Here is a 27,897-nt window from a genome sequence, read left to right on the forward strand (position 1 = left end):
GCAACAAACAGTCCGCAAGAGTCGGCTGAGGACCCGAGAAAGGCGGACAAAAGAGGGCGAGAGAGGCGGATGAGGGTCCGCGAGAGACGCAGGCGCAAAAAGAGTCCGACAAGAGCACAGAAAACAGGAGTGAGCACATACAGAAAGGAGTCACAAAAATGAGGCTCAACAAGCACCAAAATAAGGAAAAAAAACATTAAAGAGCACTCAAACGAGGGGAAAGCACGAAACACATTGCACACGAAACTAAACACACCAAAAAAAAAGAACAGACGAGCGCACAATAGCAAGGCACGACCATACCCCCGCCACCCTACAGGCACGGGACGGGACGGGACGGGACACACACCAAGAGGGGGATTCAACAAGCCCATGGAAGACCAAAAAAAAGAACACAAAACCACCCCACAGACCCTACAAGCAAGGGACGGGACACACAAAGAGGGGGAGAGAGGCGGATGAGGGGCCGCGAGAGACGCAGGCGCAAAAAGAGTCCGACAAGAGCACAGAAAACAGGAGTGAGCACATACAGAAAGGAGTCACAAAAATGAGGCTCAACAAGCACCAAAATAAGGAAAAGGCACATAAAAGAGTACTCAAACGAGGGGAAAGCACGAAACACATTGCACACGAAACTAAACACACCAAAAAAAAAAGAACAGACGAGCGCCCAATAGCAAGGCACGACCATACCCCCCCCCCACCCTACAGGCACGGGACGGGACGGGACACACACCAAGAGGGGGATTCAACAAGCCCATGGAAGACCAAAAAAAAGAACACAAAACCACCCCACAGACCCTACAAGCAAGGGACGGGACACACACAAAGAGGAGGATTCAAACAAGACACAGGAACACAAAAAGAAACAAAACGCTCGCGCAACAACGATCCCCCCCCCCCCACATCCATAAGAAAAAATGTCTCGACTCCAAAAACGCAAAGCTCAACTAAAGCTTCTAACTAACGATGTACCTAAAAGTAAAAACTTTATGAACTGCATTAGATCCTACAATAGTTCATTTGCTTTTGCATATACCGGAGTAAATATCAGGCCACCAAAAGGCAATGGACCATACTGCTTTCGCATATGTGCACAAATACTGCATCGCATTGGAACAGTGCACCCTGAAACAAATCAACAACGCAAATATGCACAAATCTACATCCTAGATCCACATTACGCAATCTATCAATCAAAGTGTTGCATCGCAACAAGCACGGATTCAAAACGAAACACCTCCCGTCTCAGACATACGTTAATGGCAGCGAAGGCTACAACGGGCTTCTCACACAGCACAGGCAAATCGATTACAGCTCCAAAACAACACGTCCCAAATACTACACATGCAACAACGCGCCTCTCAAACGGCACAAGGAAAACATACACCAGGAAAATTCATTCGGATTAATAAATGTCATTTGCAATCATTGTCATTCAGTTCACTTCCCTGAAGAAACAACTGGCAATACAAGTTATACATTTACACGTTGTTGTCAAAAGGGTCAAATTAGACTGCCTTCTTTACATTCATATACTGAATATCTACAGAAGCTTATAACTGACGATGTACCTGAAAGTTAAATCTTTATCAACTGCATTAGATCCTACAAATCGGTATCCACTATGAACATTAACGGTGGCACTGCACGTGACATCCGTCTTGAAAAAATGTTGTTTATTGATGAATGTTCAATGACATGAAGTCACTTACTCAACACCATTCATAAACTTCTACAAACGTTTATGAATAATAATATTAGATTTGGAGGAAAGGTACTTTTATGAGGAGGAGATTTTAGACAGTGATTAGCTATTCTTCCAGATGCCATGCACTCAGCTATTGTTCAGTGCACCTTAAAATACGCAGACAATTGGCATTACTTTCAAAAGATACAGTTAGTAAAAAAGATACGATGTCCAGAACCAGATCATAACAATTGCTTATTACAACTGAGAGATGGTACACTCACCAATACAGATGGACTTCAGCCACATATTATTACAATTCCTCAAGCCTTTATCTGCGACGACTTAGTTACAGAGACATTTGGAACAGCAATCTCATTAGACCAAATGCCCCTTTTAACACAACGCACTATATTATGTCCAAAAAATATTAATGTGGAAAACATAAATACCCAAGTCATTCCATTACTTCCTGGAGAGACACAACTCTTTCTAAGCTCTGACAAACTTGACTCTGATCACAACAATAACCATCTTAAATGACCTTACAAGTTCTGAGCTGGAATTACCTTTTACACTTAAACGGCGTGTACAAAGAAATTTTCAAATAAACCTTTACACTGTGCCACACACTTTATTGTTTGATTTCTATTTGCATCATCTACACCGTCACACTATTCTATATCTCATTCATACATCACGCTCTTTGTCATTCCCAACACCAGGGGTTGGCAAGCGAAGCCCACCCCACAGACCCTACAAGCAACGGACGGGACACACACAAAGAGGGGGATTCAAACAAGAAACAGGAACACAAAAAGAAAGAAGACGCTCGCGCAACAACAATCCTCACCCCCCCCCCCCCCCCCCACACACACACATTCATAAGAAGTGACACCCAAAGCCACATATTCTAAAGTGAACGTCAACACCTTCACACTAGACAGCATAGGTGTCAGCATAGGTGGATCTCCTTACAATAAAGCACTATTAACCGTTCAACTGCAGAAAAGGAAACATATTAACAGTGACTGCGATCCTCCGAAGTGGCAGCAAATCTGTTAATAAATGGTCGTACATGTCACTCAATATTCAAAATACCGGTCCCAATCACAGAGACATCAGTATCCACTATGAACATTCACAGTAGCAATGCCCGAGACATCCGTCTTGCAAAACTGATAATTATTGATGAATGTACAATGGCATCCAGTCACTTACTCAACACCATTGATAAACTTCTACAAACGTTGATGAATAATAATATTCCCTTTGGAGGAAAAGTTCTTTTATTAGGAGGAGATTTTAGACAATGCTTAGCTATTGTTCCACATGCCATGCGCTCAGCTATTGTTCAGTCCACCTTAAAATACGCAGACAATTGGCATTGCTTTAAAACAATACAGTTGGTACAAAACATGCGCTGTCCAGATCCAGAATATAACAGTTGGCTAATACAACTGGGAAATGGTACACTCACAAATACAGATGGACTTCACCCAGATATTATTTCCATTCCACAATCCTTTATCTCAGACGACTTAGTAAAAGAGATATTTGGAACAGCAATCACATTAGACCAAATACCCCTGTTAACACAACGCACTATATTATGTCCAAAAAATATTAATGTTAATCACATTAATAACCAAGTCATTTCATTACTTCCTGGAGAGACACAGATCTTTCTAAGCTCAGACAAAGTTGACTCTGATGACGACAATGAACATATAAATTTCCCCTTAGAATATTTGAACACTATTAACCCTGCCGGATTACCACAACACGACCTTGCCCTTAAAAACGGAACAATTATCATGCTATTAAGAAACCTTAACACAAAACAGGGTTTATGCAATGGCACACGGTTAGTCGTCAACACCATGACACGCAATGTTATTCAAGCGACAGTTCTTACAGGATCACATGCTAACAATACTGTTCTCATTCCTAGAATTGACCTTACAAGTTCTGAGCTAGAATTACCTTTTACATTGAAACGCCGACAGTTCCCCATTAAACCTGCATTTGCCATGACCATCAACAAATCACAAGGACAAACCATGGACAAGGTTGGCATCTACCTCTCTGAACCCGTTTTTGGACATGGACAACTTTATGTTGCCTTCTCACGTGTTCGCCGTTCATCTGACGTTAAAGTTAAAATTATAAATAATCCATGCCAAGGAAGACTCATTCAAGGACAAGACACCATCTTTACTACTAATGTTGTATACAAAGAAATATTCCAATAAAACATTAATATATGACAAACACTCTATTTGTTATTTCTATGGGCATCATCCAAAGCTGCACACTATTCTATATCTAATTCATACATCTGACTCTTTCTCATGTCCCAACGCCAGGGGTTGGCGAGCGAAGCGAGCAGGGGGCGTAGCCCCCTAGTTGTTCATAATAGAACTTGTTTCTGTTTTAATTCTCTCCTTTCCTACTACCTCCAGGGGGTCCAGAGTGAGTGCTGTAACTAAGCTTGCCCTTTAAATTAGCTTGTTGATTCAGTGGGCCTCTCTTGAAGTGATGTTACCAGCCCAACACATGACAACACAGAAAAACGCACTGGCCATTGCAGAGTTGTAGACATATGAAGACTGTCTCTACCCACATTACAGGAAAGCAGTCTCCTAAGAAAAAAGAGCCTGCTCTGCCCTTTCTAGTATAGCTCCTCTGTGTTCTGCGACCAGTCCAACCGATTATTGACGTGGACCCCCAAGTACCTGTAGGAGTGGACAACCCCTACATCGACTCCCTGAATAGCAATCAGACATAGTAGCTCTTTTGGTGAAAGTCAATAACCAGTTTCTTGGTTTTGCTGATGTTAAGATGCAGAACATTTTTCTGCACCAATAATAATAATAAAAAAAAAAGTTTTCCACCTGTCTCTTGTACTCTGTGTCGTCCCCTTTATCAATACATCCCATAAGTGCAGAATCATCTGAGAATTTCTGCAAGTGACATGACCTGGTGTTATATTTGTAGTCTGAGGTATAAAAAGTGAAGAGAAAAGGAGACAGAACTGTTGCTTGAGGTGCTCCAGTGTTGCTAACATCCATATCAGAAACACACTCCTTGAGTCTGCCCAACAAATACTCCATTATCCAGGACACCATAGGCTTATCCACTTGTATATCTCTAAACATACAGTACCCATTAACAGAGATGGCTAGATGGTACTGAAGGCATTTAGTGGCAAGATTTGTGTAAATTTAAAGACAACTGTAGAAAAGTGCTCTCGTGTACATCACATATTAAAAAAAAATTATCAGTCACATGGTTTTAATATCATTTACACCAATGCACAAATTGACATTGTATTAATTATTGTTAGATCTCAAACTCTAATCTAAACCTTTTGATGAAGAGATTAATACATCTGCAAAACAAAACTTAGCTTAAAAATGAAAATCTATTTTTTTTCTTTTTTTAATCAACATCTGTATTCCATTAGTAAATGCTGTAGAATAATAACAGCCACAAAAAGCACATTGTGATTAAAAATTTAAAAGGAAGTTCCTGCTGATGGAATGCTCAGTAAAGGGGATGGAATTGTTAAATGTTGCTATGACTTCCTGTTTAAATGGATTTGTGGCGTATTTGTACATTTATAAGAAAGTTATATGTTACACTTGTATGCTTGTAGTATACCTTGAAAAAAGGTAAAAATCCTGCAGTGACAGAGCACATTAAAAGGCATCAAAGGTCAATCTGATATTGTGAGGTTTCTACTGATCCTGAATCAATTGGATTTCATTCCTAGACAGTCATTCTTTTGATCAATCAGCATTAAAGTTAGATCCTAAACATTATAAAGAAAAGCTTATATACACCAAGGAGCAGAGCAGGTTTAAATAATCTGCTAGCCCTAGGAACAACAATAATTAGAGATTTTATTTTTTCTACCAAGCTTGTAAGGTTTTGCTTGTGTTTTTATGAATGGCAAACAAAACTGACTAGCTGACGGTAAATGACTGTCCTGGAATTACAACTTTGATATACAGTACTTCTAGATAAAACAGAAACCCAGATACACCTAGAAAGAGAACTCTCTGCACAAACAATACTAATAATATGAAGTGAAAACAAGACAACTCCTACTTTCATTTTGCTTGATTGCAATTAAACCACTTTTTGCTTAAAGAGTAATTGTCATGTAATTGTCATCTAAGCCTCAATCATACTCAATGACTTTCCTAGGGATTTTCAGTCATACATTTAATTTACATAATCTTAACAAGTTGGGTTCATTTGCAACATATTTCTGTGACCTTCAAACTAACTACACCACCTTTAAAAAAGACATAAATCGTTTGCAACTAGTGCAGAATGCAGCTGCTAGAATCCTAACCAGGAAAAGAAAATCCGAGCACATCTCTCCAGTTTTGATGTCACTACACTGGTTACCTGTGTCATTCAGGATTGACTTTAAAATTCTGCTCATGGTTTATAAAGCCTTAAATAATCTCGCCCCATCTTATATATCGGAATGTCTGACGTCTTATATTCCAAATCGTAACCTCAGATCCTCAACTGAGTGTCTCCTTAGAATTCCAAGAGCAAAACTTAAAAGAAGTGGTGAGGCGGCCTTCTGCTGTTACACACCTAAAATCTGGAATAGCCTGGCAGAAGGAATTCGCCAGGCTAATACAGTGGAGCACTTTAAAAAACTGCTGAAAACACATTACTTTAACATGGCCTTCTCATAACTTCAGTGCAATTTAAATCCTGATACTCTGTATATCCAATTCATTATAATAACTATTCACACATAATAACACACATAATAACATACTTGATATCTAATTACTTGTTATGACAAGAGCAAAATCCCACAAATGGGATTCAGACTTGGTCCTACATAAAAGTCTCTCACACATACAGCACTTCTAGAGAATGTGAACGTACTGCAATACATGCAGTCAAAATGAATCTGACTACTTTTGTAAAACTTCATTTTTTAAGTATGTTCCAGGATGGGCTCTGTCTCCCCAAAATCCAAGATCTGGATTAAATGTGTTCAGTACATGGTTGGAAGGACAAATTAAATTTTTTTGGTTTGAGAATACTATACATACAGACATTATAAAATACTTCCTGATTAATGAAAAAACAAACAGGTCGCTAGAGACTGACAGTAAGTGCTTTGGATCCCCTTTATATCAGTCTAGAACTAAACTAAAGGCCCCTCATAAAAAGTGTATTCAACAAAAAGGAGATCTAATATTATATCTGTTGAAATCCTGAAGAATTCATTTGCTGGATCCAGTTACTTATGTATTCGGTGTCTGCTGGATTAACAGCAAACACTGAATACGAAAGTAACTGGATTTTTAAAGGGCAACTTCACAAAGTGTTATGTGCTTAAATGGTAAAAACAACAACAACAACAAAACAAAGAGTTAGTTGCTAAAGATGTAACTAGCTGGTAAAGCACTTAATCAGTTTTTGAAAACAGCTGTTGACCACATTGCTTTGATTAGCCTAGAAATATTATTTATATAGTAAGTAAAATGTGATCTTTTCCACTACATTGTCATTAGTTAGTAGACTATCAATGTCATTGCAACTAACTTGTATGTACTGTATTACCTTTCTTCTACATTTTAATTATACGTCAAGTAGAATTTCTCTCACCATTGGTTTCTTTTATAGATACTTTTGCCGAAAAAATGTTTCCCAGTGTGTTATTTATAAAAAAAATATGTTCAAACTTATTTATAGTGTGATTTATAATATCAGAATATATTTACAATAAACTATTTCCAATTTATATTAGCTGTACTGAATTCACTAGAGAGTTTTACAGAACAATCTACTGCTACAATCAACTTTGAAATCACAGTAAATATTTTGGCACCAGTCAATATCATAGCATCAAGTGAGCAACATGTTTTGCAAGCCAAAAAGCTGCAAAAAAACACTATAAATGCATCAAATATACTCTACAAGTACTAAGTCAACAAGAAAGTAAAACAAAGAACAAAAAACCCTCTAGAAGATGCAACATGCAGAATGGGTAAGAATGAAGAAAGTGGATACCTAAAAATGGCATGTGTGTTTGGCAAACATAAAGCAAGGATACAGTATTGGAAGAATAATGATTTTAAATAATTTCACTTGTTAGGCAAAGTTAAAATGGGTAAAAAGTAAAGACAAGAATTTTATAGTTATCGGTTTCTGGGCTTTGTAACTGAGTCATCAAATCTTTAAGGACATTCTTTAATGGACACGGTGCTAATGTGATCAGGAAAGCTAAAGGGTTAGATGTTTGTTTTGTTGGTCACAAAGGGGTATGGAAGCAGTTAGTTTAATTTTACTGGGATTGAGTTGCAGAATATTTGTTGCCATCCAAGGTTAATCTCGTTAAGCAAGCAGAAAGCTTGTCCAGGGCTAAAGTACATTCAAAGGTCATGTTTTTTATAGCTGGTTATTTATTATCAGATTTCTGGAACATAGAGGAGTTTTACTAAGGAACTGACCAGAGGGGGTCTTTATAAAGGTGATGCAGGAAACAGTCTTGAAATTTATATTCAAGAATGCATTTACAGACCTGCTTTATATACTAGAAAATGGAAAAAAAAAGCATTTTCATGGTTGAAGATTTAGGAGCATATATATTTCCCCACAGGTTTCAGCGAGACTCCTTTTTCAGTTGTGTTGTGTGTATCTGTATGTAGCTATAATCCCTCAATTTGCATAGGTCAAGTGTAACACCTCCAAGGAGGAAACCACCAAAAGACATAGCATTTCTCACTTAATGGTCAAAAGTGAATGTTTCAATTACAGGCAAATTTGCCTTGTAAAAACAAAGCTCGATACAGATAACTGGCTACACTTCATACTTTAAAATCTTTTAAAAATGTACAATATAGCCTGGTAAACATGTGTTTCCAGTCACTATTATATTGTGTGACATATTCAAGAAACTGAAAGGTTCCATGGAAATAAGCTAAATATTTTCATCAATATTTACATTGAGCATATTTCCATATGCCATGTAAGAATTTAGAATAATAATGGTTTCTACAGAACAGAAGAAAATACTTTCTTACAACAATCCTTTGACTTCAGACCGTTTAGGTGCATTCATTGGTTTGTACATGCTTGCAGCACTTTTTATCTAGATTGCATACTTTATATTACTACTGTGTAGATTTTATAAAAAAAAAAAAAACAATGGCATTTAAGTGTCACCATACCTACTTTATAACTAAAATTATACACATGTAATTTGTTTGACTTTTCACATGTGGCACTGAAAATGTATGTTACTCCTTTTTTATTTCACACAGTGTAATAAACATTTTAAATGTAGCTCATATTTTTACTCTTGGAAATATTATTTTCAAAATTAAAAAAACATTCACAAACCAAAATAATTATATTTTATGCATCTAAATTCTTCAGCTATGGCAAGATGCAGCATGATATTGGGCGCAAGGCAGGAACAAACCCCGGGCAGGGCGCCAGCCCACCACAGGGCGCACACACACACACTCACCAAGCACACACTAAGGACAATTTAGAATCGCCAGTGCACCTAACCTGCATGTCTTTGGACTGTGGGAGGAAACCGGAGCACCCGGAAGAAACCCATGCAGACACGGGGAGAACATGCAAACTCCACGCAGGGAGGACCCGGGAAGAGAGACCCAGGTCTCCTAACTGCAAGGCAGCAGCAGCACTACCACTGCGCCAACATGCTGCCCATGATATAGTTTGGAAACAGATATTTCATACAAGACTTCAATGCAGGAAAACATAAAACTCAATTAAATTATCTTGAGAAACAAACTGATTGATAAAATAAACAGAGACAAATGAGACAGAAATGCAAACAGTTACAGTATAATAAGGTTTTAACTATAATAAGAAATTTAACTTCTAAATGTAAATGGGACATATCCATTAATGGTTAAGACACCACAATAAAAGCATGCTAACATGTTAACTCACTTAAGTCGCCTATCACACAATTACCAAAAACAGGCAGCTCATAAGGATGTATCATGTGCAATATTGTAGTAATTTACTTTTTGTCAAGTGTATTTCACTTAAAATAATGTTGGCTTTATAAAATCATTTGTGGCCATGTGAAACCAGGCATCTCAAGAAAGGTATTTATTTAAATTATACTGTATATTTGAATTTTGCTGAAAATCCATTTCAACTGTATTTTCTTAATTCTGTTTTTATTTTGCAGTAAATTCTAGCAGGATCTGTATTTGATCCACTCTGGTATAATTACAAATATCTATCTGATAAGCAGTCTCTGTCACATGGATTAAAATAATAAGAGACCTTAAGAGTAATGAATTCTGAGAGGTTATTGTGGCTGATCTTTCTAAAGTCTGTCAATATCTGCTTTTACAATAGAACAATATACAGTAAAATATCTGAAAATGTTTTTTTTTTTTATTAAGAGTATGTGTATGTGCATAAACGGACTATATTGTATATATGGCGGCACTGCATCCAAATTGTGCCGGATTGGACATACTCTAGTTCATTATGACTGTACTGAATAAATCATGTTAATAAATGGATCAATGGATGTATGAGGAAAAAAAATGTTCTGGTGACTGAGGGGCATGGTCTGCAAAAGCACATGGTAGCAAGTGCTAAGCTACCAGAATAAAATGATGCATTTTCAATGTACAGTAAGGATCTCAAAGGTTATGCAAAACAGAATTCTTCATATGGTTCTTTATTACATTTTGTGAATAGAAAAATATGACAGTATGTATTTCTGATATTAAAAAAACAATTTTTGGAAAATACTCTCATGAACAGCTGGGGCATACATTCAAACAGTGTCAAGCATTTGAATTGAAGAACCCTTCTCCCCTCAAGCATTGGTTGTTAGGCACAAAGCCATTACTTCTGGGTTTTTCTACAGCAGTTTGTGAAACTGCACCACTGAACTGACCTTCTGCTTTTTGAAGCACCTGAGATATGCACAAATACTGTACAAGGCATACTTTTCACCTGATGTTTCACTTGCTTTCATTTACTAATTGTATACCACCCTTGCTGTGTAGTGTTGATATGACATGAGGCACCATGGCAGCTAATGAATAAATTATTACAGGGCAGGACTTCTGACTTTTAATTTAATAATTCTACCCAGCCATTCACAAGAACATTTACTTAAAAAAACCTTAAGCACAATAAATGTGTTTGGAATGGTGTGAGCATATGATTGAATATCTGACATATGGATTATGCACCACGATTAAAATGATTTTTTTTTCATGGAGAGTTTATATAAAAAAAAAAATTACAGTTAAAGTACACAGTGTCAGTTCTTATATTATATACATACAGAATGAACCAGACAAATAAATATAATTAACAGCTGGTATTGTCTTTCAAATAAGACAGTAGTTGGAATGAAAATCTAAAGCTTTAATGATCTTTAACTTTAGCAAAATTTGACATGTGTTCAGACCATAGCTGAACCCATAAATAGCAAGCAGGAAAAGTGCATTGTAATATACAGGTGCTGGTCATAAAATTAGAATATCATGACAAAGTTGATTTATTTCAGTAATTCCATTCAAAAAGTGAAACTTGTATATTAAATTCATTCATTACACACAGACTGATGTATTTCAAATGTTTATTTCTTTTAATGTTGATGATTATAACTGACAACTAATGAAAGTCCCAAATTCAGTATCTCGGAAAATTAGAATATCAATTAAGACCAATGCAAAAAAGGATTTTTAGAAATGTTGGCCAACTGAAAGCTATGAACATGAAAAGTATGAGCATGTACAGCACTCAATATTTAGTTGGGGCTCCTTTGGCCTGGATTACTGCAGCAATGCGGCATGGCATGGAGTCAATCAGTCTGTGGCACTGCTCAGGTGTTATGAGAGCCCATGTTGCTCTGATAGTGGCCTTCAGCTCTTCTGAATTGTTGGGTCTGGTGTATTGCATCTTCCTCTTCACAATACCCCATAGATTTTCTGTGGGGTTAAGGTCAGGCAAGTTTGCTGGACAATCAAGAACAGGGATACCATGGTCCTTAAACCACGTACTGGTAGCTTTGGCACTGTGTGCAGGTGCCAGGTCCTGTTGGAAAATGAAATCTGCATCTCCATAAAGTTCGTCAGCAGCAGGAAGCATGAAGTGCTCTAAAACTTCCTGGTAGACGGCTGCGTTGACCTTGAACCTCAGAAGAAACAAAATGGACCAACACCAGCAGATGACATGGCACCCCAAACCATCACTGACTGTGGAAACTTTATACTGGACCTCACGCAACGTGGATTATGTGCCTCTCCTCTATTCCTCCAGACTCTGGGACCTTGATTTCCAAAGGAAATGCAAAATTTACTTTCATCAGAGAACAAAACTTTGGACCACTCAGCAGCAGTCCAAAGGCGAGATGCTTCTGACGCTGTCTCTTGTTCAAGAGTGGCTTGACACAAGGAATGCAACAGCTGAAACCCATGTCTTGCATACGTCTGTGCGTGGTGGTTCTTGAGGCACTGACTCCAGCTGCAGTCCACTCTTTGTGAATCTCCCCACATTTTTGAATGGGTTTTGTTTCACAATCCTCTCCAGGGTGCGGTTATCCCTATTGCTTGTACACTTTTTTTCTACCACATCTTGTCCTTCCCTTCGCCTCTCTATTAATGTGCTTGGACACAGAGCTCTGTGAACAGCCAGCCTCTTTAGCAATGACCTTTTGTGTCTTGTCCTCCTTGTGCAAGGTGTCAATGGTCGTCTTTTGGACAACTGTCAAGTCAGCAGTCTTCCCCATGATTGTGTAGCCTCTGAGAGACCATTTAAAGGCTTTTGCAGGTGTTTTGAGTTAATTAGCTGATTAGAGTGTGGCACCAGGTGTCTTCAATATTGAACCTTTTCACAATATTCTAATTTTCTGAGATACTGAATTTGGGACTTTCATTAGTTGTCAGTTATAATCATCAACATTAAAAGAAATAAACATTGGAAATACATCCGTCTGTGTGTAATGAATGAATCTAATATACAAGTTTCACTTTTTGAATGGAATTACTGAAATAAATCAACTTTGTCATGATATTCTAATTTTATGACCAGCACCTGTATGTTTCTGTACATCTACATCTGTCAAATGTAGGGAAAAGAATTTTTTTTTTTAACTTGCAATGGTTACCCGTCAGAGTGTCTTAAAACTTAATAGGTTAGACATGTATTTTAAGTACAGTAAATTTAGCAGTCATTGATGGTAAGGACTAATTGCTGAGATAAACATAAAGCAGTACTAATTAAATACTTTAATTCAATCAGTCAATCTTTATATTATTTAGAATACATTATAGAATGTGCCATCACAAGTTACATAATACATTCAATATTTATGATATTTATATCTAAACACTAGATTTATTTTGAAACCTTGAACAGGTTTGAACATATTTGAAGTAAAATTTAAGTAAAAAAGTAAAAGTAAAATTAACAGCATTGACTTACTCTCTCTCTTTCTCAGTCAGTTTATCTGTTATATTATCCTTGATTGATGACCTTGACCCTTTGTGGATTATTGGATACCTGAGTGGAATTTGGAGGAAGTAGGAAATCATCAGCACCAAGTGAGCTGTGTAACCCAGGGCAACTGCTATGCTTCCATCATCTTTTGCTGTATTTAAATGAAAAATTAGAGGGTCAGGGCACACAAGCAGACAGATATAAAGATCTTTACAGATATACAACACAATCCAACCATTTGTCAGTCTATGGTAGAGACAACCACAAGGGAAACACCTTTTACAATTAACTTTAAGAAATAATGAGGCCTGATTCAAAATGCAATACTTACATAGCAAGTATAAAAAAAATTAGTTTCAATTACAATTATGAAAACATATCTATGTGAATTTTTAATACTAAAAACAATGCTATTTTACAATTAATGTGGTCAGCAGGGTTAGCAAAGATCCATATATCTTTAGCAGCACATAGCAAAAATGTTTTTGTTAAAACTGTTTCTACAATTACAGAAACAAACACTGGCATATGGAAGCCAGACCTAAAATGTTAACATAGCAGCAGTAATGATTTACTTCTAAAATGGTAAAAGCCTAAAACAAAAGTTTAAAGGGAAAGAGCCAGAATAAAATCACCTGTCTTTTTTGTGTGTGTTTTCATTAAAGGTCATCTGTACAAACAGCCTAGCGCTGGGTGGTAGTATGAAGCAAATTCACATCAGGTTATGACAACTATAAAGCTTTAATTATATGTTTAATTTCTGATAGAATGATTTATGTTTATATTATTAAAGTGTGTCTTATAAAATTGTCTATTCAGCAGCATGAATGTTATTTAGTGTAGGTGGTGGGGGTTAAAATTGTAAACAGTAATTTGGTTTAATGATAATAAATCTGAAACTGATAACATAACAAACACCATGAAAGCGGTAAAGGAGCACATTACAAACTGATTAGCTGCTTTATGCTTTCAAACTGACAGCAGAACCATATACAACTGAGGACCTCCATCTTTTTTTGTTTTTATATGCAGTTTTTGACTTGTGTTTATGTGTATGTGCTCACCAATGCTAAAAGCAACAATGCACTTAAGTTCAATATTCTTTTCTATCCCCAAGTTAGTTAAAAGTATTTCTTTAATTAGCCTGGTGCTAAAAGACTTTGTGCTGCAAAGAAAACAGTACATACCACATCAATTTTCAAATATACAGTTCTAATGACCACATGCCAAAGCTTGCACACTGAAGTAAAATTACAGACGTGCTATAAACAAAACACTGTTCAAAAATGATGAAAAATTAATTTATGACTTTGAGGTTCCATATGAGGGTATAGTAGTGAATTAAATTCCTATATTGTCTCATTACAATCTCTGATTGGATCCAGAGCCCAATATTCAAAACCTTTATCTTAACATGGCACAAAAATGGCATCCGAGTATGTAAGCAATATGCAAACTGCCATTAACCACTAGCTAAGAGCATAAACAAATTTTAGCATGGAAAACAAAAACGCTCCTGCAAAGTTGTTAAGGACCCAAAAACTACACATCCTGTATGAGGGGCGATTAAAACATTTGGAACCTAACCTATTAAGAAAAACACTAGTAGAACCAAGCCAGCATATATATTTTTTTTAAATATAGACCATATGAACACTAATATATGTGTTATAACGTTCTCAAAAGTTTTCCGTGCCACTCAAAACATTTTGTTTCTCTTGTTCAATCACTCATCTAACTCATGTATAGCTGACTTGATGTGTTCATCAGTGGCTCAGTTCATTACATGGTAGTATCCCTTTAGACAGAGTCACTTTGTTTAACAGCCTTTGCAACCAAATCACTGTGAACAGAAACACTGTTGTGAAGTCGAAGGGTGTTCATCAATAGCATTCCTTTATCACTTTTTCTACTTGACTACTGAAAACAGCAACACAAACCTACAAAATATTGACTGGTAATGTGGACATTTTGATGTATGTATTCAATATGGAGTACACCCTCAACATTATAAAAATTGAGCACATGATCTTGACAGCACTGACTAGTACCCTAAAATTCTTTTTTGAAAGAGAATAACCTGAGAATAACTGTTTCAACTGTTGTGGATCATAGTGATGTCTCCAAGCTGCATCCCTAGTTATGAAACACTTTTTACATTTCTCCCAGTTTGAATCTGTTAAATCAAGATTCTCCTTGGGCCACTGGATTTGGTAATGCTTCTTTTTAGAACTCAACATTCTTAGTACCCACAGTACACAGACCTTGGTCATGCTGTATAATGCTTCATCAGTAATGGATTATGTTTATCTCATGCCGCTCTACTTTTTATATACTATGAAATGCTATTGCTATATGGTGTAAACATTTTCTTCTGATTAAGAACGTGTCTAAACAAAAAAGCCAAGGAACCACTGCAAAATTTAAAATGCAACTCGGATCATGACACTTCCTACATTTTACAATAGCGAGTTACCTCCAAGGTTACAGTCAATTCCTGCAGACCCTAAATGACAATGTGCTTCCCATAATGACAGTTTTATACATTAAAAATGAAATCATACATTAACTGTAAAGAATGTGTGAAAGTCAAACATTCAACTCATACACCACTGAGGAAAAGATTCATTCTCCATTCACACTCCTCCTTAGTGTTTTGCCTATTTGGGCCAAAGCACATTGTAAAGCGAGATGATTTTTCTTTCAAACATACAAACACAATTCATAGAAAACAATTAAGGAGTCATAGCCTTGGCAAAAGTCCATGTAGCACTTGCTTGCAATAACAGATTTTTAGTAACTTCAATATTTTTCCTGGAATCCACATAGATAGTATGTCTAAGCTGTGATTGTGTGTAAAAACTGCTGTGTGGGGGATACCAAATTAAGGGAAAGCTTCTTTTCTGACCATTTTAATTTAATAATTAAGCTACACAACATGAAAGCAAGTAGCTAGCTTTGGTCAAAAGATGGATTTCATACCGCTACTACTATTATAGTTACTGAAACCATACCAATCATGTCTTTACAGAATAGTTTTTTTTTTTTTAATCTTCAGCCAAACAAAATTACATTTAGCCTCTGGCAGTATAATGAAGGTGAATGCATGATCCCACGTATTCCATCTGTAGAATCACAGGGAGCTAGAGCATTTCTAATGGAGCAGTAGTTGAGGGAAAACTAAGCTAAAACTAATCTTAATTGATTGTTGGCACGTCACATAGCTCTTTTAACTTCCACAAGTGCAATAAAATAAAGGGAACATATGAGCTATACAGTATACCATAAAACATGTGGAGACTCTGAATCACAAGCTGCAGATTTTTCTCTTTTTTTACTTTTTCAGGTGAATTATTTCAGTAATCATACATGCATTCATTGTGGATTGCAAAATAGTTTTTTTTTGGATATACTTTGTTAATCCCTGAAGAGATATTGTCTTTTTGTATAGCCTTTGGTGGCCAGAGCATTTTTTAGGTTAAGGGCCTTGCTCAAGACCCAGCAGAGTAGGATTCCTTCTAGCAGTAATGGGATTTGAACTGGCAACATTCCAAGTCATCCTTTGATTCTTTACTACCCTATTACTAGCCCATTCAGGTTTTGAATCCACTCCTATTACCAACCAATTATTATTTGCATACAGGGTCTTATATTAAAGACGTGCTAGGGCTTATTTTCAGGGGATGCCTTGTTTTTCCATGAACAACAATCTACATTTATTCTTGAACAAAAATCTACATTTCTCTCTATTATAAAAAAAGATCTTGGAAGGCTTGGAAGGAGACGATACGTGGTTTTCTCTGAGACACTTTAACGACCTGCAAGACAAGGCAGTGAGACAAAAGGACAGCTGCTGCACAGGCTTTTAAATGATCGACACACAGCGTCTGAAACAACCGCGTTCAGCCCCCCTTCACAACGCAAGCAGCAGAGACGCGAATGAGTGAAGCAAGCTGGGGGGCGCAAACCCCTAGTATTCTTGAACAAAAATCTACATTTATTCAAATACAGTCATGTCATCTTCTTCTGGAACATTATCATAACTCTCCAAACCCCAAATTCCATTATGAATTTCTTGCAACTCCATTTCCTTTAGAACAATTGGCCCCAATCTCTCATGTCTAGCAATAGAGCTTTCCTTAAATGAGCACCTCTTGTCCATGTAGCCTGCTCGTAGTGCATTTGGATATCCAACTTCTTTGCTTTGCAGAAAGCAGTAAGATTTTTGCCCTGGGACTCCTCCACAATTCCTATCTTGTACTCGACAGAATAGCTCTTTCTTTTTTCACTCATCTTGTAGGGGGGTCAAAATACTGGTATTATTTCCTGTTCATCTTTGTACATACGGTAGCGGTAGGCGTTTATCGCTCATCCAAAGGCACCTGCACGGGATCATTACTAGGGCTTATTTTCGGAGTAGGGCTTATATTACGAGCATCCTGAAAAATCATGCTAGGGCTTATTTTTGGTGTAGGTCTTATTTTCGGGGAAACACTGTAGTACTTTTCACCAAGCATACTCTCTCTAGGAGTTTTATCCTACAGCATATTAATAATAGTTAATCAATAAATATATATTTGTGTAAGAATATATTTTTTCACCACTATTGGATAAATAACGCCACCTTACAGTTTAGTTAGGCAGTGTTAAAGTTCACCTCATGAAAATGGATGTCAATTCCACAGAAAGAAAAGCTACCACTTTCACCATTTATATGTGACTGGATGGAAAGAGCACACCTAGGCTTCATTGAACGAAAATTGAGATGGCTATGTTGTAAGTGTAAGTACTTTGTTAATAGTCTCAGTCTCTTCTGCAGGAAAGACAGAGTGTCTTCCTAATCTATATATATAATTCACTAAGCCGCCGACAAGTAGCCACCCATGGAAAGCACGCCGGAAGGGGCGTGGATTCACTAAATCGCCGACAAGTAAGACGCCAATGGTGCACGCAGGAAGGAGCCACGCCCACCAACTCTTAGACCATTGGATACGACGAAAACTCGCAAAGCCACGCCCACCAACTCGGACGCAACGCCTCGGAAAACATGCCGTCATTTCTGTTTGTATGTGCCACAGTCCACTTGCAGCTCTGAGCCATGTTGACTTTTCATTAGTCAACCTCAGTGGAACCTTGGTTCACACAGAGGCAGCGCCAGAGAGAAACAGAGGCACACACACAGGCAGCGCCAGAGAGAGAGAGCCACGCACACACATAGGCAACGCCACAGAGAGACAGAGGCATACACACAGGCAGCGTGAGAGAGAGAGCCACGCAATCCTTTAAAACTGAGGTTAAAACACAATGAAGGAAGCAGTCTTTAAAAACCAATAAGCCCTGTGCCTCTTTTTCATTAGCGTCTCACCTGCTTCACCGATGCAGGCCCTGGTCTCTCACCAGCTGACCTTCTCTGTGCCTGACTCCACTACTGTCAGTCTTGCCTTCAAGCCTGCTCTTGCTCACTGTAACGTACCGGCTTTCTCTCTCTCCTCACTTGCTCGCACACTGCACAGGGGAGAAATGCCCGCAGCACGACTCCACCCGGAAACCGTTTCAGCCACACTTCCACGCCCCTCGCTACGCTGTGAGTGCGATGATTATTTATTTAAAAATGGCCTTTTGAAGGGGAGCTGTGGACCCGCTATACCACAGGATCACCTGTGATATTGCCTTCACATTGTTTTCCTTTTATTTATGATCCCGTCGAGCAGATCAGACACCCAGGCAAACAACACTGAATAATCAATAGCTACAAACACTTTGCCTGCCCCAACTCCTCACCTGAGTCGGTTTCGTCTGTGTTCAGCAGTGTTTCCCAAACTCGGTCCTGGTGAACCCCTGTGGATGCAGGGTTTTGTTCCAACCAGATTCCTAATCATTAATGCCGGTGAAACTCATCCGGGATAAGTCGGTTTTTCAAACGCAGCCGTGTAGCAGATTAGTCTAGCAGACTAGCTGGATGTAATAATCCGAAATGAATGCGCGCCCTCGCACTGAGTGAAAAGCCAATGTATATTGAGTCTAAAAAACATGATCAGCAAGTCTTTGATAGGCTGCAACAAAATGATGAAAGAACGGGTGCATTTTTTTCACACAAGCTGGGTGGGTGGGTGTTAGTTAGTTAATTAATTACTCGAAGGATTTCAAGATAACATGTAAAAGCAGCCCAAACCAGAAAAGACGGCTGGCAAAAAGTGGCCGACAAATTAAACGCGTATGCATTGTACTTACTGAAAACAGTGTTACGGATTTTGCAAATTTCACTTTTTTCCCTCTGCTTAAAAAACATTAAAAAAGCGGTGTGATTATGCGGCGTATACTACGCCACGGGTTGGTATGCAGCGTGTAAAACAGTTTGTTTGTCGCGGATAATTTGCCTTTTACTTTAACACGAAGACAATTTCCTGTTAGATTTGCCTTTGCGATGACAATTAATAAGGCACAGGGCCAAACTTTCAAAAACATGGCTAGCGGGTCATACGCTCGCACTGATTACGTCCCTGCCCTTTGTACACACACACACACACACACACACACACCCATCCCCCCCTTGGTACTACCATGGTTGGGTGACTTGATGGATTATATAAAGAAAAGCAGCCAAAACCACAAACAACTATGAAAAGTCTACGTGACTCACACGTGCATGTGGACTGTGCAAAGAGGAAAACGACTCAGGTGACGAGTTGGGGGTGGGCACATGAAATGTTACTTTTCTTGGTGATTTATTACATTACCGATTTTTCAAATGTTAATTTTCTCCCTGTGCTTAAAAACCATTAAAAAAGCGGCCTGATTATGTGGCGTACGGTACGCCGCGGGTTGGCTAGTACTACATACACTGTACTCCAACATAGTGGTATATTAGATAGCAGTCTAGTACTTTTGTTATATAAATGGTTACTATACTATGTGGGCACTTTTGCCTTTCTGTACACCTCATCTGAATCATGACTTATGGTATAGTGTATCACAGTTTACTAGTACAGTACATGGAAAAAGTCAGAGTGCAATCTGGCTGAATCAGGTACTGACATCAATTTTCAATTAGTTATTTAAGGTAAGGAAGACAGACACTTTGAGGTAAGGTAGAAGTGGTATAGAGTATTGAGATGTTGCATGTTGGTTTGCATGTGCAATTACAGATTTCACTGTACTCTGTACATGTGACAAAAATGGTCATATAAAGTGATAGATGCAGGCAGCTTTCTCTATGGTTATATAAACTGAAATTAGTTTTCCCCCACTATTGAAATTCAAATATGTATTTATTATTGATTTTATCTGAACAAAATAGCATTCTATACAATCAAGACTAACTTTTATAACAAAGAAAATAACTTTACATACATAACTTAACAAACCTGAATTCAACCCCCTTCCGAGAGAGAGGAGAGCCAACAGCATGAGCTTTAAAAACAACAAAGAAGAGAGAATATCCTTTCCCTCAATATAAAACCTTATTCCAAAATTTTATTAATTAGATCTTGCCATATTTTTATAAAGTTTTGAACAGATCCTCTAAATGAGAATTTTATTTTTTTTCAATTTCAAATACTACAGAATATCAGTTAACCACTGACTTATAACAGGTGGGCCTAGATTCTTCCAGTTGAGCAAGATTTATCTGTGTGCCAGTAGTTCGGTAATTACAATCAATTTGTCCTCCACTTTAAGTCCATCCAGGAGTACACCACAGCTGTTAAACGGTTAATCTTATTACCCTTCTCATCGTGGTTATAGGTAACAATGTCACAATTTAAAGATGAGCTGATCCATTTCTTTTTTTGTCAAGAGGTTACACTCTAATTGCAGAACCTGTCTCTCCCTATAAAGTGCCTCATTTTGAGACCTGGCATATTCTTCATCTATTCTGGCGATTTTGCTAATTAGCTCTGACACCTTCTTGGTTTCCAGTTTATTTTTTGTGGGAGAGATATGAAATAATCTGTCCTCTTAAAAAAGCCTCAGAATTTCCCAAAGTATTCCTGCAGAGACCTCTGAGAAATTCAAAGATGTATCAATAAATATTAAAAAACAGTAAATCTGACAATGAATACAACTACAGTAGAGTCCACTGATAGTAATCAAAAAGATCCACTCTTCCACCTATTCATTTTCTGAATCTGAATTCTGAACATGGGGACTAAGACTAGCATAAGCATAAGACCAGCCCCACTAGTGGTCAAAGTTAGACATAAAGGGACCCAGAAAAAGAACACCTCTGATTTCCTCTATTACTGTACATTTTTAAAACCAAATGTCAGGTCTTCAAAGAAAAATGAATACTATAGCACCCAATATGTAATTTACTGAATGAAAAAAAGATCCAGCATCAACTAGAAGGAGGAGGAGGAGGTTGGGAGCATGCGTTAATTACAGAGGTGTGTGAAAAGCCATTACATTTAATAACAGGTTGCACCATATTAAACTGCAAGAAACTCACCCAAACACTTTCAGTAACTGATTATTATTTTATCACTTTGTTGTACAGAAAAATTAGCACAAATTGAAACAGTTTTTTGTAGTATAGCTTTTATTCAGTGACACTGGTACTTTTTTAGTATAAACCTGTTTCTAATCCTGCCACAACATATATATTGGGTTTATAACTCAACTTTGTAAGTCAGTCCAAAATTTAAATTTTCTTCTTGTCAGCCATTCTGATTTGGTTATACTTTTGTGTTATTAATAACTGTCCACCAGCATGACAAAAGTAAGCTTCAACTTTAGCTCAGAAACAAATGATCAGGCACTCTCTTAGAATTTTATAATACAGAGTGGGATTTGCAGTTACTTCAATTATAGTATGCTTTTTATAGCAACATAGAATTCCTACACCATCATACTTCTATAATCATGTTTCACTACTGGTATAGTGTTCTTTATTAATGAATGCTGTCTTTACTGTGTTACAAAAGTCCCACTTCTGTTTCATCTGTTTAAAGAACATTTTCCCAGAAGGGCTGGGTATCATTTTGGTGCTTCCTGCCAAAAGAGAGATAAGCATTTATGTGGTTCGTGCCTTTCTGCTCACCACTAATGCCTGTTTTCACTCAGTGTTTTCCTGATTGTGGACAGTGGCGTAGTTCGAGTTCGCGCCACTTGGGGCGGGGCAGGGCTTCAATTTGCCGCCCTCCAACGTATCTGAATATGTTAACCTATTTAAATAGAAAATTAAAATGACGTATAGAGAAAAATTAAGATACATTTTGCATAGATTTATTTATATATAGAGAAACTGCAATATTTTTTTCACATATAATTATTTATAAGCATCAACTACACAAGAATATAGTACAGATGCACTGATAAGCCGTGTTCTGATTATTAGTTTAATATACTGTAATTACGCTGTGCAAACCAGAACCGGTGTGGTGTACAAGTGATAGGTGGGGATGAGCAAGAACGCATTCGGATTGTTAACGAAATGAAATTATACATTGTGAATTAGTTGTTTATCTAGTTTATCTTCCTAGAAATTATTATCGGTGTAATGAATTTGTGAATTTCCCCTTGGGATTAATAAAGTATCTATCTATCTAATGTTTCTGTTTATTTTTGTTATTGCCTCATAAATTTCAACTGCCGTGTCTGATGCCGTCACAGAAGGACCGTCTGAAAATGATTTTTGAAGCATATGTGGATGAAAATCGGAGAATTCATTCATGAGTTATATTTTTCCGAACCCTGCTGCTTACACGTGAAGTGTTCTGAGCCTTCTGGCCAATAACACCGCCCCCTAAAATGTGCCGCCCGGGGTGGACCGCCCCCTCTGCCCAACCCTAGCTACGCCACTGATTGTGGAGTACTGTTTATCTCATCAACACAAACTAAAATTAAAAATTATATTAATGAAAAAAATAATAATGTTTTTAACTAAAACAAAAAAATTGAAAACTACAACTAAACAAGAGCAAATAAATAAAAATGAAAACAAGGCTAGTTCTTGCAATTTTATTTCAATCTTCACCACAGTTATCTTTGTGCATAATGAACATGCAATCATGCAAAGTTGCCGGTATATTTATTAAAACAGTGAGTTTGTAATATTAGCTTACACAAGAACATTGATTTATGCCCATGTGCAAGTAACTCTCACTGAAGCCATTGGAATTTTGCCATCAGCTGGAGTATTCTGAGGATTTCATTCGTCACTTTCAGTTATCAGTCAGTTTTACCTTCTAGAACTGAGAGTGAACACTGAAGTCTCATCACTTGCCAATAACCTGTTCTATAGATTTCATTGGGCATAACAACCTATCATTCACACATGGCTTTTGGTCAGGAGTCTCCAGCTCTGTTCCTGGAGTACCACTGCGGCTGTATGTGTTCATTCTAGTCTTTTGTTAATTAGTGACCAGTTTTTGCAGTTAATTAACTGTTTTAATTTAATTGACTTGCTATTTAAGACCCTGAGCCCTTAATTATTTCTTTTTTTCTTTAATTAGCAGGCAAAAAATGAGATACAAAATGAGCTAACACATGTTAAGTAACCTGTGACTAGCATAGAATAAAGAAAGGTGAATGTTACAGTAATGCTACTCTACTTGGGTCAACAAAACATTTTGATGGTGCTCTTAGAAAAAAGAAAGTCAACAGTTTTGGAAATGTCTGCTGTAGCACAATAACAGCACCAACAAGCCATGGAATTAAGTAATAGGCTTAACAGACAACAAAAACTGGCTTGTAACTGAGAAACTAGTTGGAGTTTGAGGCACCAACTTGGCTGGTCATCTATTGGCTCACTTGATATCTCATTTCTGTTTGAGTGTCATTTAAAGAAAAAAATTAAGCAATTTACAGGAATGAACCTAAAAAAACAAGTCAATAAAAATGAAGGGAAAAGAAGTTAATTAGCAGCAAACTGGTCACTAATTACAATGAAATCACAATGAAAACTTCTAGCTGCAGTAGTGCTCCAGGACACGAAATGAAATGTCCTTCAGCAAGCATTTGCTCACTAACTTTGCTATTGACAAAAATGTAAATGTCCTACATTGATTATAATAATCTCTAGCTATCAACTTAAATTAAAGAATAAAAAAAAGATCACTGGATCTCTTAATGTGTGGATCAAAGCACAGTAGATAGTTACAGATGTTTATTCACTGCACTCGGGGGGGGGGGGGGGGGGGGGAATGTAATTGCTTTATTATGCAAATATTTTGCTTGCTTGCAGTCTCAATGCAGTGACAGGTTAAACAGACATATAGCTATTCACCCAGCCGATGTTACCCATATACATTAAGTTTTAAGAAAGAAATATTTGTATTCTGCAGTTCCTTAATGATTTGCAAAGAAAATTAACTAGTGCTGTTCTAAAGTTTTACTGGACTGTAACATGCTAAATTGTCCTCCAATTATGACAATGACACAATCATGCTTCAATGTAAGGAGAAGAGCTTTAAATGTAGATTAGCATATTTCAGTTTTTACATTTCCATTAACATACAGTATATCATTATCTAAATAAAATGGCTAGAGTTTAAATAGTTAATATAATAATAATAATAATACATTTTATTTATATAGCGCCTTTCCCATGCTCAAGGCACTTACAGAATATAATAAAGAATGGCAGAATATACAGTATATAGCATTGTACAATGAAATTTAACACATTCAAGAATTACTTTTTTCCTAGGACTTACAGAAGCACATACAACTTTCTGGAGCAACTCTAGTGATGAGAATTACTACTTACAGTTTATTACTCATGTCAAATTGCCAATTACGAATGGTGGGACAGAATCTGATAAGAATACTCTCCAGTTAAGGCACTACCCTCTCAGCCCCCCAAAAATCAAGTAGTAAGTCACAGATATAATCCTCACAAAATAAAGATGCAGATTTTCAAGCAAAAAAGTTCAAACAAATGGAGTTTCTTGAGTTGTCTAGAGGAGAGGTCCAGCAATATTCGTGCAGAGCTATAAATATCAAGAACATTAAGACAGGAATATAAACTTTATACTTTGGCTTCTAAAAATGAAACAGTTTTGTTGTACTTTTAAAAAGTGTGTGTAGGGAGAAATTTCAGACCTTGTCTAAAATACTGTATAACTAACTTTGTCTGTAAAAGGAATTTCAGGCTGAGCATGTCAAATCTAAGCTTAAAAAAAGTACAGAAAATTGAGTACATTTTTAATTACTGAAAACAAAACAACCTTAACAGTTTAAAAACTAAACAGACTTCTTTGATCTTTCAAAAGATCAAATCTATCATGACACCCTAACTGTATTCAACATACAGACTCAGTCAGTGGAACAAACAGACAAGCAGAGGTAGTCATCGGGAGGAGGAGGAGGTTGTTCTGTCTAAAGCACACACAAATAAAAAGAAAATCATACTGACAAGTGTTAAGCATATGGGAAGGCCTCACACTTCAGTCACAACACATGCTGGAATTACTCACTATATCTTTTGGTCTTAGGGAGTTTGAGACCAAAACAGCCAACATCTTTAGGAAAATCGTTCACAGCTGAAATATAAATGATGAGTTCTTATGCCAGGGCTTACAGTTACTTGAGTACACATGCATACTCTACACCTCACTTTTAAACTTTTACTTGGGGCGTGAATGAGCATAAACATTGAGCAAAGGGTGATTTTCATACTTGTTTTTGTAGCTGGGTAATAAGGTTCAACTTCTAGGATAAACCTGGGCCTCATTATTGCCCAATCCTTTGAAGTCTTTTTTTTTTTTAATTTAGAAAAGTAAAATCTGATTTTCCACAATACACAATGTTTTGACAAGCAGGAAATTAAATGAATAACATGTTCCAAAAGTAAAATAATTTCTGTTTTAATATTCACACAAGATTTAGCTGATGCCTAAATGTGGTGAATGTCAAGCATAAGCAGATTACAAGAAGTGTGCTTTAGAAAGCAGATTTATAAGAAATCTGGAAGTCTTAACATTTGTTGTAATGATTTGCATCCAACCCCCCTTTTCTATACAGAGCACTCTTGGGAAACATTAATGTTAATTACCACCACTGGGTTCAACTAAACTAACAGGCTAATAATGGATATAAAATGAACATTTTAAGTGTGTTGCTTTAACCTTGGTTTTTATGGGTTGGAACACCTTGAAGGATTCTAGACTTAAGGCAAAGAAGAAGTCACTCAAATCCAAGTGAATACTGCTGCAAAACACATCATGCCTCTATAGCCATTATTTGAAAGCCAACCATTACAAGTTCTCATTATATATGAACCTAAATTGGAATTTCAAGCAGCCTACAAAAATATATATAAAATGCTGTTTTATAACTCATTTTAACAACTCCAACGTGGAAGTTAATAATGAAAATCCAGTATGAATTTTATTTCAGATAGAAAACATATCAAAAGAAAGAATGTGTATTACATCATATCACAATGTACAGAATGTGTTTCAATTAATGCTTTAATAACTCACAACAAAAAATACAATCTCATAAATAATTCACATTTAGGGAAAAGGTGATCAAGGATTCAAAGTGTAAGACAATCAAGAGTTTTGAAGAAATATATTCTCGGAGCAATCCAGTTTTCACCACTTCCTTTCTAGAAGATGCATCCTCCTTTGGTTTGTTTTCATAATGTATTCCTATAATGAATTACTCTGTTCCTTTGTTAGTAAAGTCATTAATACCATTATGTAATAAGTAAATACAATATTTTTAACCAAACTTTCTTTGTTATTAATTTTTTGGATTTTATAGACTATATTGCAGTAAGTTACAATTCAGTCAGAAATACACTACAATGCTAAGATCCGATTTTTCCTCCTCTACTCATCTAATGAACACAGAAAGCAGATTTAATATGAAATAATAATTCAAAGATACCGAAGCATCAAAAATCTTAACAGATTTTCAGTGTGCTTAATTACTTGAGAACAAAATTAGTAAATGCCTGCTAGATTCTAATAATTTTTGTACAGTACTTTGCAAAGGAAACTTGCTTTTTCCGGTTCAATATAAATGTTTCTTCTGAATTACTACATTTTAAATATAATCTTCCAGTAACACATTATGTACGTGTATGTACAAGCTAGAAATTTTGCTAAAAGTAACCTGACTCACTTTTGTCATCATCCATCATTATCTATCCCTGAAGTGATTGTGATTAGTTTGGATGAAGATACAAGTAGTATTTCTAGGTGCCAATAACACATTTCAAAGAACTTATTCCTAGGTGATCTTAGGGGGAGCAAGATATAATGGATCTTTCAATCAGAATTTAAGATAAAGAATGGAATTTAGACATCCATAAATATTGCCTCTTCAACCACTGAATGCTGTAATTCAGTTTAAAATTGTCCATTGCTCACATAAATATCTCTGTCTAAAATACATCTCGGAAATCTTGAGTGATGTCAACCACTACCCACCTTGCATGGTATTATGGTTTACAATAGATTAAAAACAGCAGTTTACAATAAAGCAGGAACTTTTTAATTGTCAAAAAGATCAGTAAGGTCCAACTTAACATTTTACATCAAAGTATGCATGATCAATGCTTCAGGGAAAAGTTTTAGGAATAACATACATGGCTAAACATTTTTTTTTAATATTTTAATCTGCTTCAAAAATTCAAAATAGGTGATCTTAACTAATGATTTTATTCATTTATACCTTACTGCTTTACACAGAGCTGCTAGATAGTAAGTTAGTATTTAAACTATATAAAGGCTTCAAAATAAGTTCACTTGGCA

The 27,897-nt window shown here is 36.7% G+C and overlaps 1 protein-coding gene across 1 annotated transcript in view; it reads right to left on the reverse strand.

Moving 5' to 3' along the window:
* Nucleotides 1-27,897, reverse strand: part of uvrag (UV radiation resistance associated gene) — a 339,167-nt gene that overhangs the window by 155,688 nt on the left and 155,582 nt on the right. Inside the window, exon 12 of the mRNA XM_028800118.2 lies at nt 13,178-13,343. Within this exon, the coding sequence (XP_028655951.1) occupies nt 13,178-13,343 (166 nt within the window). The remainder of the gene's footprint in view (nt 1-13,177; nt 13,344-27,897) is intronic.

This window comes from Erpetoichthys calabaricus, chromosome 4 (assembly GCF_900747795.2).
Source record: "Erpetoichthys calabaricus chromosome 4, fErpCal1.3, whole genome shotgun sequence".
Lineage (NCBI taxonomy): Eukaryota > Metazoa > Chordata > Cladistia > Polypteriformes > Polypteridae > Erpetoichthys > Erpetoichthys calabaricus.